This window comes from Eublepharis macularius, chromosome 2 (genome assembly GCF_028583425.1).
Source record: "Eublepharis macularius isolate TG4126 chromosome 2, MPM_Emac_v1.0, whole genome shotgun sequence".
NCBI classification, from domain to species: Eukaryota; Metazoa; Chordata; class Lepidosauria; order Squamata; family Eublepharidae; genus Eublepharis; species Eublepharis macularius.
The window spans coordinates 235,226,571-235,240,694 of record NC_072791.1 but is presented as its reverse complement, the minus strand read 5'-3'; the positions used below and the strand labels follow the sequence as shown (position 1 = coordinate 235,240,694).

General features: G+C 50.6%; 1 protein-coding gene across 1 annotated transcript in view; it reads left to right on the top strand.

The window, feature by feature from the left end:
- Positions 1–14,124, top strand: part of LOC129323628 (aldehyde oxidase 3-like) — a 98,352-nt gene that overhangs the window by 62,479 nt on the left and 21,749 nt on the right. Inside the window, exon 26 of the mRNA XM_054970150.1 lies at positions 83–310. Coding sequence (XP_054826125.1) covers positions 83–310 — 228 coding nt within the window. The remainder of the gene's footprint in view (positions 1–82; positions 311–14,124) is intronic.

The following is a 14,124-nucleotide window of genomic DNA, read 5'->3' as shown; positions in this document are numbered from 1 at the left end:
GCAGCTCAAGGGGAAATGTTTTCCAAGGTGGTTTGCAAGGACTTGGCACAAATAGCAATCTCTTGCATGTCTCCTTGTGAAGGTCCGGGAGATGAACATGTTCAAAACCGTCACTCTCACTCCCTTCAAAGAGGAGGTTGATCCCAGGAATCTGGTTGTGTGTTGGAAAGAGTGCTTGGAAAGGTCTGATTATTACAACAGGAGAAAAGCAATAGAAGAATATAACAAGCAAAACTACTGGAAGAAGAAAGGGATTGCGATCATTCCCATGTTGTTTTCAGTTGGATTCAATGCCACAGTTTACCACCAGGTACGCCTTTCAATCTGCAGGGACCTGCTCTTTCAGAAAGCAAAGAAGAGGAGCAATAGGGCTCCAGTATGACTTGCGTTGTACTAAGTTGTATTTTGGGTCGGGGGTGCGTGGGGAGGATGAAATCCCAGAAAGGTATTGGGACATCAAGAAAAATCAGGATAAACGGTCCGTCCTGAAATCCAGACTCACACTTAATATGAGATGCATCTGACGAAGGGAACTGTAGTTCTCGAAAGCTTATGCTACACTAAAGTTGATTAGTCTGAAAGGTGCTACTGGACTCTTTACAATTAATATAGATTTTTTAAAAGTGCACACCCTTAATCTGCACAGTTACCTGATTAAGAGTGTATTTGGTGCTTTGGTTTTTTGCCCTTTGAAGTTGCCCACAGAATGAGAGAGACCTCAGGATGCTGGCACCTGCCATCCCCATGCAGGGGGGTGGGGGTGGGGGTGGGGGGATGGAGGTTCCAGTGTCACGATTATGTCCTGCAGCTTTTCTCCCATGACCTGACAGTTTTCACTAGGCTGTTCCTAGCGCTGGGAAAGGTGCCTACGGGGCCTTGGAGGCCTTATCCCCCCTTCTGCAGATCGTTCCCAGCAGAAAAGGGGGTGGGGGGGAGAGAGAGAAATACTACCCTGGGAATGATTTGTGTATCTATGCTTTTGTGGTGATTTATTCCTGACAATGACATCATAAGATGACCATCGTAAGATCATGACACGAAACTCTTTCAATAAAGCTTTACAAACCCTGTGGAGACTTTTGAAAAGTGTCTTGGCAGATCATTTCAGGAATGATGACTCCTTGGCTGACACAATGGACTGCCAATCAGGTTGGGAAATACCTGGAGATGTTGGGGGTGGAGCCTGGAGAGGGCGGGGTTTGGAGAGAGGAGGAACCTCAGCAGGGTATAATGCCGTAGAGTTCACCCCCACCCCCAAAGCAGCCATTTAGTCCAAGGAAAGTGATCTCTATGCCCTGGAAATCGGTTGTAATTTCGGGAGATCTCCATCCACCACCTGGAGGTTGGCAATCCTAGTGTTCACTGTGGAGAAATAACTTCTCCACAAAGAAAAATTAATAGTATTTGTGATGTCAGAATATATGTTACTGTTTTTGGTTTTGGTTATGTGTAGAGGTTCTGTAATGGGATAGCAGGAGGGTTTCAAAGTGCTTCACGGGGGGTCAGCAGCTGTGGGGTCCCCCGTGGCAGCTGCCCCACCTTGCCATGTGCGGATGCCAGCCCGGGCCTAGATAATGAATTGGAGAGGAGGGAAGGAACCTGGGAGGTATGGGTCATATCTACTAACAATGGGCAGGAGATGGGTCAATGTTTGGCTGGAGACAGAGAAGTCTGTATTGTAAGGCAGACTCCTGAGAGGAGAAACCCACAGAATAGACCCATTGTCTGTTTCCACAGAATAGATCCATTGTTCTCTCACAGAATCTTGGCTTCTCTCTTGTGCATTGGCACCTTAATTGCATGGAGCCTGATCTTCATTTCCTGGCTGTAGCAGAGTGGTTAAGTGGTTTGGCTGCAAATCAGCACTCTACTGGTTCGACTCCCACTACTGCCATGAGCTCAGCAGGTGGCCTTGGGTCAGCCACTTCTCTCAGCCCAGCTCCCCAGCTGCATTGTGGGGATAATAATAATACTAACTTGTTCACTGCTCTGGGTGAGGCACTAATCTGTCTAGAAGAGCGGTATATAAGTGCTGCTGCTGCTGCTGTTGTTGTTAAATATGGAGTCTCTCCCGCTGCTCAGACATCATGAGGCTCAAGAAGTCCATGGAGAGGGGATCTCAAAGTCTGCTTCCTGACTGAGGACCTCTCTTCTGGGGCAACGTCCTGACTACAAGGATGAGGAAGAATTTTGTGTTCTCTGAACTTCACAAATAGTCTTTGTCAGCTCTGTACTTAACTAGGATTTATTTATTTACAAGAAGTTATGTCAGGGCTGGGGGAGAACAAGGCAGAATCTTGCAGCCAAAGAACTAGTTTTCTTATTTCAGTTTTTCCTTGGGGGAAAAACTGTCCTCATCTCTCCTTTAACTGAAAATGGCTGCTCCTGAAATTATGAATCTTGCTGGCTGACTTGCAGCTAAGCGAGACATTGCATGTGACACAAGTCGAGACATGGGTGCCCAACCTAATCCACTGTCACACTTGAAGACTCACATGAAGTGGGTTTACTTGCCTTAAAGGTGCTGTTTTGCTCCATTGGGCTCCAGAGAGCAGCCAAGGGGAGGAGAGGCTCCCGGCTTCCCTCCCACTCCATTTTTAGCAGCAGCAGTGGCTGTAGGGGACCTCTTGGCCCTTTTCTCCGGCTTCACCTATGTGGACACCACAAGTCTGCTATAAGTCTGCCAATGCTCAGTAAGGGCAACCATACCCTGCTGGGCAACCATACCCTGCAGTTAGAGTCTCAGTTGTCTCATCTAGCCTGACAAATCTGAGGACTGAAGCTCTGACTCTCGAAGGCTCCTAGCCTGGAAATCTAATGTGTCTTTAAGGCACTACTTGACCCAAAGCTTGCTCGTCTAGCCTAGTGCTGTCAGTCCTAAGTGACAAAGCCTTCCAGTGTTTCAAGCAGTTATTTCTTGGCCCTGCTCCCTGAAATTTGGGTTCCCAGTGGTCCCAAGGGCCCAAGCAGGAGTGCTGGGGCAGTGGGGTACTTACCTCCCATATGCGCACTTCCATGCCCCCCCTCCACAGAAGAATCCCCCTGTGTGCTGCATGAAAATCCCCCCTTGGGAGGCAGTTTTCACATTCAGTGCCCGCACACCATGGCTCCTTCCTTTGTCTCACTGGAAAATGAGTCCTCCTTCCCCTGCCGTGCTCGTTTTCCCATAGGACAAAGGAAGGAGCCACAGTGAGTGCCCACTGAATGTGAAAACTGCCTCCGAAGTGATTTTCATGCAGCGCATAGGAGGATTCTTCTGTGGAGGGGGAGCATGTGCAGAAGGTTCCCCCACCATGTGCTTCCCCACTAGCCAACCAGGTGAGTGGGGCTGGGGGGGCAAATGGGGGCAGGGAAATCTGTGCCCTGGGCAGGGGAGGGGTGGCAAGCCTACCTGAAATCCTTTTGAACTAGAGGCTGGACGCAGGACCTTGCAACTGTAAAATGTGGGGGTTACCACTTGGTCTCTTCCCTGCTACCAACACAGCAGTTGTTCTGCCCCTTTTGTGTAGTTTTACCCCCGGTATGTTTTTGTACATCAAATTATTAAGCACTAGTATGTAGGGTTTCCAATCCCCAAGTATGGGTGGGGAATCCCCTGCTCCCAGGCAATGCCCCCCACCAACTCTTACCTGGCTCTTCGTTGTCACACCGAGAGTGACGTCATTCCTGGTGCAACAACAAAGGGGCCAGAGAACGTGCACACAAAGCATGGTGAGTGCCCCCAAGTGTGCCCCCCAAGACACCCCAGGTTGGGAGCCCGCGGGATCTGGCAACCCTGCTAGTATGACGGTTATTAATAAAAGTCCATTTCTCGACTTCCAGTTTGGGATTCATGGAGGTCTAATGCAGCTCTTAAAGCTGAGCTGTCCGGACTGCTTTTTTGAGGGCTGGAGGGGCCGAAATCGCCTGCAGCCAACTGCTCTCAGGCGGAGATCAGGCTTAGTATGCTCAAGAGCCTCAGGGCGCATTGATCTCGGGTGAGGGGGGTCCTGCGCAACGGACTCTCTCCCGTCCCTTGAGGTCCCACCCAAAGACAGGTTTTGCCAAGATCTCTGCAGTAGCTCCGGAGCCAATTCGGTTGGCATAAGACCTACATGCCCAAGCTTCAAACAGGGGCAAAGGGAACTGATGTGAATGGAAGATTGGAACAGTGACTACAACCCAAGAAATCAACTAAGAAGGTAAAGATCACTATCTCTTGAAACTGGACAGATTAACTTAACAAACAAAGTATTAAAGTCAATTTTAAAACTGCGACAGACTGAATACAAGGAAGGAAAATCCCGGCAAGAAAAATTTTAAAAGAAGGACTAAGCATAACGAAGTTATTAAAGAAATTTGATTATTGTTTTACATACCTGCGGTGACAAAGAGATAGTGGACTGTGAGAAAGTTTTAACATCGCGAGAACTGCTGTGTGTGGCTGAGGAACAGGAAGTACGTCACAACGATAGAGAAGCTGGAGAGAAGCGGCCGTCTCCACGTTACAGGAAGTAGAAGAACGCCATTTTGGAAAGGGGAAGGGTTGCGGCTTCAGCGGAACAGGAAGTAGGCCATCTTGGATTACAAATAAAGGGGGAATAATCATAGAGGAACCATAGAGAAAAGACGCCCGACATTTTGGACTCTGTAATCGGTCTTTTTCAAGAAACAAAGTGATTTTGGGACTTTTAAAAGCAAAAGTATAAAAAGTAAAACGCCACGGAGTTGAGGAAAAGGGCGGACACATGGGAGCGAGGCAAAGCTAGCCCCACGATGTCGAAAAAGGAGTGGCAGGCGGCAATTGAAAGTTTAGATAAAAAAGTTTCAGAAGGAATTAAGGAGCTTAAAGACATGATACCAGAGATGGCGAAAGAGTTTAAAGAGACACTTAGAAAAGAATTGGCGGAAGTGACGAAAGGTATGGAAAAGATACAAAATGACTTGCAAGCCACACAGCAAAGAGTTAATGTAGTAGAAAACACGGTGGAAACTCTAGCAGACACACAACGAACTGAGATGAGGGCGATGAGAGGTAGAATGGCAGTTGCGGAAAGTAAACACATGGAGAAGCAGTTAAGGTTTCGTGGCTTGCAGGAAACTGAAGGAAAGACTGCCCAAGAACAGATTATAGAAGTGTTGGCTGAATACCTGGGGAAAGAGGAGGGGGAAGTTGCGGCTATCCTAGATGTGGTTTACAGAATAAACTCAAGATTTGCTACCCAGAGGAAATTGCCAAGAGATGTAATTGTGCAGTTTATGACCAGAAACACAAGAGAATTGATTGTGAGTAAACAGTTTCAGGATCCATTAGAAGTCGACGGCAAGACTGTTATCATTATGAAGGAATTGCCCAGATCGGTGCTGCTAGACCGGAAAAAATATAAAAATCTAGTCCAGATTCTGAAGGATATGAAAATAAGATACAGATGGGAAATGCCTGAGGGAGTGTCCTTTGAATTTGGTGGTGTCAAAAAGCGCATCAGATCTGAACTGGAGATGGAAAAGTTTATTAGGGACAATGAAAAGGACTTACCAACAGCAAGATCATGAATATGGAGTGTAAAATTTTATCGTGGAATGTAAATGGACTTAATTCGCCTAGTAAGAGAAAAAATATTTTCCATTGGCTATTAAAACAAAAATGTGACATTGTTTGTTTGCAAGAAACTCATATTAAAAAGCAGGATGTAAAATATTTAAAATTTGCAAAATTGGGAAGTGAATTCGTGGCTGCTTCAAAAAAGAAGAAAAAAGGGGTGGTGTTGTATATAAAAGAGGAATTGCAGCCAAAATTAGTGATGTGTGATGTCGAAGCTAGGTATCTAGCAGTGGAAATTATATGGAATTTAAAGAAACTGTTGGTGATTGGAATATATGCACCTAATGGAGCAAAAGAGAGTTTTTTTGATGACTTGAGTAAACAACTAGATGGACTATCCTATGACCAGATTATCTTAGATGGAGACTTCAATGGCGTTACTAACTTGGATGAAGACAAGAAATCTGCTACTGCACAAAAGAAAAGAGGACTATTACCAAAGTCTTTTTTTGCAATAAAAGAACAAGAAACTTTGGAAGATGTATGGAGGAGACAGAATCCTAAAAGTAGACAATTTACATTTTATTCTGCAAGACACTCCACTTTGTCACGAATTGATATGATCTGGGCCTCCAAAGACCTAGTGCTTTGAACTAAGGACGTGGAAATAATGCCTATGGTAGGCTCAGATCATAATCCAATCATGTGGAGGTTTGGGAAAAGAATAAAAAAAAGAGGTTGGAGAGTAAACAAAGATATATTGCAAGAAGAGGCAAATATTGAATTGTTGCGAAGAGGGACTAAGTATTTTATACAATACAACATGAACAACGAAGTACCAACAAATAAGGTATGGGACACTTATAAGGAAGTGACTAGAGGCATACTAATGGATTTAAATGCTAGAGCTAGGAAGAAAAGAGAGGAGAAGAGATTGGAGATTATGGAAAAAATAAAAGCCAAAGAGACTCAATTAAAGAAGAGACCAGGGGAAAAGAAGTTATACCAGGATATTAAAATCCTTCAAGAACAGTTGACGGCAATGAATAATAAAGAAATGGAATGGAATCTTAAGAGAATGAACCAAAAGTCGTTTGAGGGTGCAAATAAACCTGGGAAACATCTGGCATGGTAATTAAAAAAAAGAAAGGAGAAAAGAACCATAAACAAAATTTGCGAGGAGAACAAAATACATTTGGAACAGACAGCCATTAGTAGAGCCTTTTTTAAATTTTACGCAAAGGTGTACCAAAAAAAAGAAGTTAATAAAGATTTAATAATGAGTTATTTGGGAAAGATGAAGCTCCCTACAATTTCTGAAGGATGGAGAGATAAATTGAATAGAGAAGTGACGGAAGAAGAAATAAAAGAGGCAATACGGTCGACCAAATTAGGAAAGGCGCCAGGTCCGGATGGACTCACAGCTAAATTTTATATAAAGTACTGGCAAACGAACTGGCGCCTTTTCTGAAAGAGGTGATCAATGGAGTTATGCAAGATCAAAGGACTCCAGTTACTTGGAGCGAAGCTAATATATCACCGATTCCTAAAGAGGGACGAGACTTGACTAGTGTCAAAAACTATAGACCAATTTCGTTGCTGAATAATGACTACAAAATCTTTGCGAAGATTTTGGCTGAGAGAATAAAGGGATGGATGTCTGAATTCATTGCAGAGGAGCAAGCTGGATTTCTGCCAAACAGACAAATTAAGGACAACTTAAGGACAGTTATAAATGCTATTGAATATTATGACAAACGTTGTGATAGAGAAGTTGGTTTCTTCTTCGTGGACGCTGAGAAAGCATTTGATAATTTGAACTGGGACTTTATGTTTGCCACAATGGAGAAGCTGCAAATGGGAGAAAAGTTCATTCGTGCAGTGAAAGAAATCTATAGAGACCAGAGTGCAGCAATTGTGGTGAATGAAGACGTGACTAAGAAATTGACAATAGGTAAAGGTACTAGACAGGGTTGCCCGCTGTCTCCATTGTTGTTTATTTTAGTTTTGGAAATATTGATGATTCAAATTCGAGAGGATGATGCAATCCGAGGAATAAAAATAAGAGAGTTTTCTTACAAGATCAGAGCATTTGCAGACGATATAATGTTAATTGTGGATGATCCTATTGAGAATATGCCAAAAGTAATGGAGAAAATTAGGGAATTTGGAGATTTGGCTGGATTTTATGTAAACAAAAAGAAGTCAAAGATACTATGTAAGAATATGACTAAACAGAAACAGCAGGAACTAGAGGAAATAACAGATTGTGAAGTAACGAATAAGGTAAAATATTTGGGAGTCGAACTGACTGCGAAGAATATAGACCTATTCAAGAATAACTATGAGAAACTGTGGACTCAAATAGAGCAAGATTTGATTAAATGGAATAGGCTGAATTTGTCGTGGTTGGGAAGAATTGCAGCAGTAAAGATGAATGTATTGCCGAGAGTTATGTTCCTGCTACAAACAATTCCAATTATCCATGACTCTAAACAATTTGAAAAATGGCAAAGGAAAATATCGGACTTTGTGTGGGCAGACAAGAAGCCTCGAGTGAAAATGAAAGTATTACAGGATGCTAAAGAGAGAGGTGGAATGCAGTTGCCCAATTTAAGACTATATTATGAAGCAATCTGCCTGACTTGGATAAAAGAGTGGATGATGTTGAAGGATTGCAAGCTATTGGCTCTGGAGGGATACAAAAAAATATTCGGATGGCATGCATACCTGTGGTATGATAAAGTAAAAGCTGACTCTATGTTCTTACACCATTATATTCGGAGAAGCCTTTTTACTGTCTGGAAGAAGTATAAAAATTACCTGAAGGACGGAATTCCCCTGTGGGTGGTTCCGTTCGAGGTAATAGATCCAAGAACTGTCGAAAATGAACAACAGTGTTTAACATATAAGGAGATAACGTTATTGGAATCCTCTATATTGAGAATAAAGATGGAAGAGGAGTTGTCCTCAAGTTATGGATGGTTTCAATATAGACAGATAAGAGATCTCTATAATTCGGACTGTATGAAAGGAGGACTAAGAATGGAGAATTCAGAATTAGAAGAGGTAATCCTTCAAGAGGGTAAAAAAGAAATTTCAAAGATCTATAAAGTACTTTTAAAATGGTATACAGAAGATGAGACAGTTAAAGTTCAAATGGTGAAGTGGGCGATAAATTTTCATAAAGAAATAACAATGGAGACGTGGGAATACCTGTGGAAAACGACTTTGAAGATCATGACATGTACAAATATTAAAGAGAACGTTTATAAAATGATATATCGTTGGTACCTGACACCAAAGAAAATTGCGTTAGGAAATACTAATATGTCAAATAAATGCTGGAAATGTAAAAAGCATGAAGGATCTTTGTATCATATGTGGTGGACTTGCAAGGTAGCTAAGCAATACTGGGGAGGAATAATAGAAGTGATTAACGAAATTTTACAGTTTCAAGTTAATAGAAACCCAGAATTGCTGCTACTGAACTTGGGAATGGAAGATATTCCAGCACAACATAGAACATTGTTATTCTATATGACAACAGCGGCTAGACTTCTATACGCGCAGAAGTGGAAATTGCAAGAAGTACCAACTATTGAAGATTGGATTTACAAATTGCTGTACATGGCTGAGATGGACAAAATGACAAGGAAGCTGAGAGACCTTGATCCAGGACAGTTTAATATGGATTGGGGGAAACTGAAGCAATATTTGGAGAAAAAATGGGATGTGGAAGGGAAATTGTGGCAGTTCGAGAATTACTGAGACTCCATAAAAGAAGAGAGAAGCGGCTTTACCGGGAAAGGGGGATTTAATTATTAAATTCTAAGCTATTATTAGGGTTAAGATGAAAATCTTGTTTTATTATTCACAATATTAAATAATAGATGTATTATTATGAATATATATTATGAATATATATGAGCATGCTAGCCAGGTATTTTTAATATAGTTAAGCTTTTAGTATAACAGATATTTCATATAATTAAAACTGATTGAGAATAAGAAATGTTTAAAGAAATATACAGAATATAAGTTAAATTGATTAACTTATATGGGGGAGAATAAAGAGATTAACAGCGCAATCCTATGGCCGGCCCCAACGCCGACGCGGCTGCACTGGTGGTGTGGCGGCGCCGCCGGGCCGGATCCTGTGCCAGCAAAGTGTGGCCGCAGCGGCGCCCGCAGCGGCGCAGAGATGCAATTTTGGAGAACCAGAAAGTGTTGTGGGCGGGTCTGATCCACGGCCGCCGCCAGGCGCAGCCAAAGGGCGCTGTTCCTGACAAGCGTCAGGGGGAGGGGCCAGGAAAGGCGCAGCCTATGGGCAGCACGCGATCCCGGCCAGGCCCCAGAGCAGCAGGCAAACCGCGCCCATGCTGGCAGACTGCCTCGGCTCGTGTGTCGGGCGGGGCTCGCAGTCGGGAAGGAGAGGGGTGGGCGTAGTCTGAGAAGCCTTTCCCCCGTTTGCCCAATGTAGCACCAAGTCCCTGGCGGCCGCGTCCAGAAAAGTTGGCATGGGACTGGCAGGCGCCCTGCCATGAGGAATCCAGGGCAGCAGCCAGTCTCTGGCAGCAGGGGACAGCCCCCCAGTGGCGCCGAAGGGGAGGGCTGGCCTGAGGCCGCCACCAAGAGGCAGACACAGCGGGCCTGCCCCCTCGTCCCCATCCCAAGGCAAAGAACACAGACACCCATTGCACAGAAATCAGCCTTTATTATTATATCATCCCACCTCCCCCAGCAGACGTGAGGAAGGGGAGGCGTGTAGGAGAGCCGCCTGTGCAGCAAAACACCCCACCCCACCCCCAAGGCGGCAGCGGCGGTCACCGGCGAGGCCGGCGGCCGGACCCCCTTGGCCGTCCACGGGCCCGGCCTCTCGCACGCAACTGGGCCCGAGGGAGGGGTGCCTCTGGGGCGGGTGGAGCTGCTGCAGCGGGTGGGGCCGGAGGGTCGAGGATGGCGACGAGCCGCCCGAGCAGGGCTTCGGCACGGACTTGAGAGGCACGGACCCCTTCCCCCACTTCCAGTACCGCAGCCATGAACTCCCGGCCGCGGTTGTTCGCCTCCTCCCATGCAGCGTGCACCTCTAGCCGCTCCCTCTCGATCGCCGCCCACATTGCGGCTAGTGTCGGGGGAAGCCGCTGGGCAGGGCGGGGGCCGCGAGCCCGTGCGCCTGGAAGGATCCCCTCCATGGGCCCCTCCCCCTCAGAGGCGGAGCCAGGTCCTTCCCGCACACGGCCCATGGCACCCGGGGGCGGGGGGGCTGGAGGGGATGGTGCTGCAGGCTGGGACAGCTCCTCGAGCGGCTCTGTCGATGAGGTGTCCTGAACCGGCGGAGTCCCAGGGCCACCTTCACCCTCCACCGACACAGGGAAGCCGAGCGACTGCAGGAGAGCCGCTCCGGCAGCAGAGGTCCTCCGGGAGGGTGGCAACTCGCGCAGCTGGGCAATCACCTCCCCGCCTATCTCCAGGCGCATGGTCCCTGCTGGAGCGAGACATGGGTGGGAAGAGGCCCCAGGGAGGGAAGAGCAGCGGCCCAACATGGGCTGCCACAGGCCACCGAGCCGGGCCAAGCACACCCATTCCAACTGCGGCCGCAGCCCCTCGTCTTGAGACCGGTCGGCGCCATGAGTGGCCTTGGATGTGTGGCCGAGGCCGGCGGCCGAGCCGGTCCCTGGCCCCACCAGCAGCAGGGCCACAGATACATACCGTGCTCCGGATCCATGCCCCCCGACGGGCCCGGTTGAGGCTCCTCGTCGCTGGCAGCAGGGGCTTGCTGTGGCGGTGGAAGGGCTGCCTGTTCCTGGGCCCCGCTCTCTGCCAGGGGGGGCACAGACTCCGCTGCCTCTGCCTCCGCCTGGCTTGGGTCTGGACCCTCAGGGGCCGTGCCTACTCACGGGAGAGGCCCTGTCACACATGTGCCACGATCCATACGTCCCCCCCCTCGCCTCCCTGAATCCACAAATACTAACCGGGCAGGACCTCAACGCCCAGGCCGCCCACCACCGCCTCCGGGATGACCGCTCGCATGACCGCCTCTGGGCCTGGGAGCCCCTCGTCAAGGGCCCGCTCATAAGGAACCCCCTGAGACATGAGGAGGCGCACTCGTTTGCGCGCGGGCCCGAAAGAATCATTCCAGCGCTTCATTGCCGAGTGAGCAGTGCGGGGCGCGTTGCCCACAGCCGAGACCCTGTCAGCTGCCATCTGCCAGAATGCCCGTCGTCGAGACCGGGACGAGGCGCCCCTGTGCGTGCTCAGGGCGACCTCCGCATTCTCCACCACGAGCCCAAAAAGCAGCACTCTCTCGGCCTCTGTCCAGTTTGCCTGGCGCTGGCTTCCGCCGCCACTAGTGCTCTCAGCAGACATGGGGGTAGTGCCCGCTGGAATGTCCGGTCCCCGAGATAAGTGGTGGGAACCAGCCACCTAGTCATGTGCTCACCCATCCCCTCGGCAAGATGGAGGAGGGCACAGGGGGTGCAGGACCGGGAAGGGTGGCTGGGACGGCCCATGCAGCGGACAGAGGACCTGCTCCTGAGCACCACTTGCAACGGGCCGCTGAGACCGGTAGGCCTGCTGCTGTGCGTGGGGGGGGGGGGTTCAGGGTGCTGAAACTCAACCTGCGTTCCTTCCAGGCAGGACCTTGATCATCCCCGCCTGGTGCCCGCCACTGCCGCCGCGGCTCCCAGCCATCCGGACCAGCCACCTCCTGCCAGCCGTGTTTGTCCGAGCGGCCCTCAGGCGGCGCCGCCTCAGACGCCGCCGCCGGTTCCAGGCCAGGGTGCCATCCCTGCTCCTGGGCGACATGACTTGCCTGGACCGCTTCCGCCTGGACAGGGCAGCCATACAGGCTCTGTGCGAGGAGCTCGCGCCCGCCCTTCAGGGGCAAGCTGCGGCTCCCCGGGGCATCCCCGTCCTCCAGAGGGTCCTGCTGTCCCTCCGCTACCTTGCGACCGGCTCCTTCCAGGGAGTCATGGCTGAGGCCTTGGAGGTCTCCCAGTCATCCGCCAGCCGCTGCCTGCATGCCTTCCTGGACGCCCTAGTTGGTCGGATCCGCGAGCACATCCACTTTCCCACCTCGGAGGCAGAGTTGGCACCCATCCGGGCTGGCTTCTCCTCCTTTGCAGGCTTCCCCAATGTGATTGGAGCAGTCGACTGCACGCATGTGGCCATATGCGCTCCCAGAGAGGAGCCGCAGGTCTACAGGAATCGGCACCGGTTCTACAGTATCAACGTCCAGGCAGCCTGTGACCACCAGGGGATCTTCACGGACCTCGTTGCCACAGCTCCACTTGCCAGCCACAGAGGGCCCAGGCGAGGACCCCTGGCTGCCGCCCGCCGGTCGCCTTTCTCCTGACGCCCCTGCAGAGCCCCAGGAGCATGACCGAGCTGTGCGAGACAGGGTCGCGGAGCACCTGTGGCATGCTGCGCGCTGAGGGCCATGCCTGGCCATGGGGGCCTCGGCCGGCCAAACACTCGCCCTTTACGCCCCTATGGTGTCCCAGGCGGCCCCTCCGAGTCCCCGCTCCCTCAACCCCTGCATGTAGAGAGCATGGGAAAGCCGCCCCGGCCAGCAGCCACCGCCCCCCATGGACGGGCTGCACGGGAAAAGCGGTTAATGAACTTGGCTTTATTCCCAATCGATTCCAGGGCCGCATCAGGCGCCCAGAGAGCAGCTTGCCAACCCAGAACCCCGGCCTCAGCAGCCAGGAGGGTGAGGGCTAGGTAGCGCGTCGGAGCAGGGGGAGGCCAGCGGCCCCGCCACGGCATCCCCGTTACAGAGCAGGGGCCCGGCTGGGGTCCAAGATGCCTGTGCCTGGGATGGCATATCGGCAGCTGCCCGGCCGTCTGCGGGGACGGGCTCCAGCTTCGGCCGCTTCCTGCCAGGCCCCTCCACTGGGTCACCCTCTGGGTCTTCAGCGGGTGGCGGGTAGCGGGGTGGAGACCAGGCGGTGAAGCCCCTCCCAAGTTCCTCCTCATCTGGCGAGGGGCTCCGGGCGGGCGCCGCTGTGGGGGCAAGAGGTGGGGGATGGGAGCGTCAGGGCCCCTGTGGGCTCTGGGGTTGTTGTCGCGGCCGCAGGCCGCCCCACCCCACATGCCCGTGCCCCTCCTGTTGGCGAGACTCACATGGTGCCGCTGCCCGCGCCTGCTGGAGTGCCCCGTGAACCCGGTCCATGGCAGCCATCCACCTGTCATTGATGGTCCCTGCAGAGGGGGGAGAGAGGGAGGGGGGGCACCCGTTGGTGGCAGCCCGGCATCTGCTGCAAGCACCTGCAACCTGCGCCTCGACGGAAGTGGCTGGGACGCCTCCGGGCCCTTATGGCCTGCCCTCTGTGGCAGCGGAGGAGGCTCCCTGGATGGCGCCGAGGACCCTGACTTACTGCGCGCAGGGCCCGCAGCCACCTCCTCTTCCAGGAGGTCATGCTCCACCTCGCACAGCGCCGTGTCTAGCCACGCTCGTATGAGGTGGGCCTCCTCCGCACGGCCAGGGAAGAGCTCCTCCAGGTAAACTGGCCGCGCAGTCATCGCACCCTCATCTGCCAGGAGGTCATTCCCGGCAGCCTTGGCAATGAGCTGGGCCCCGAGCCTGGCCGCCCACTGCT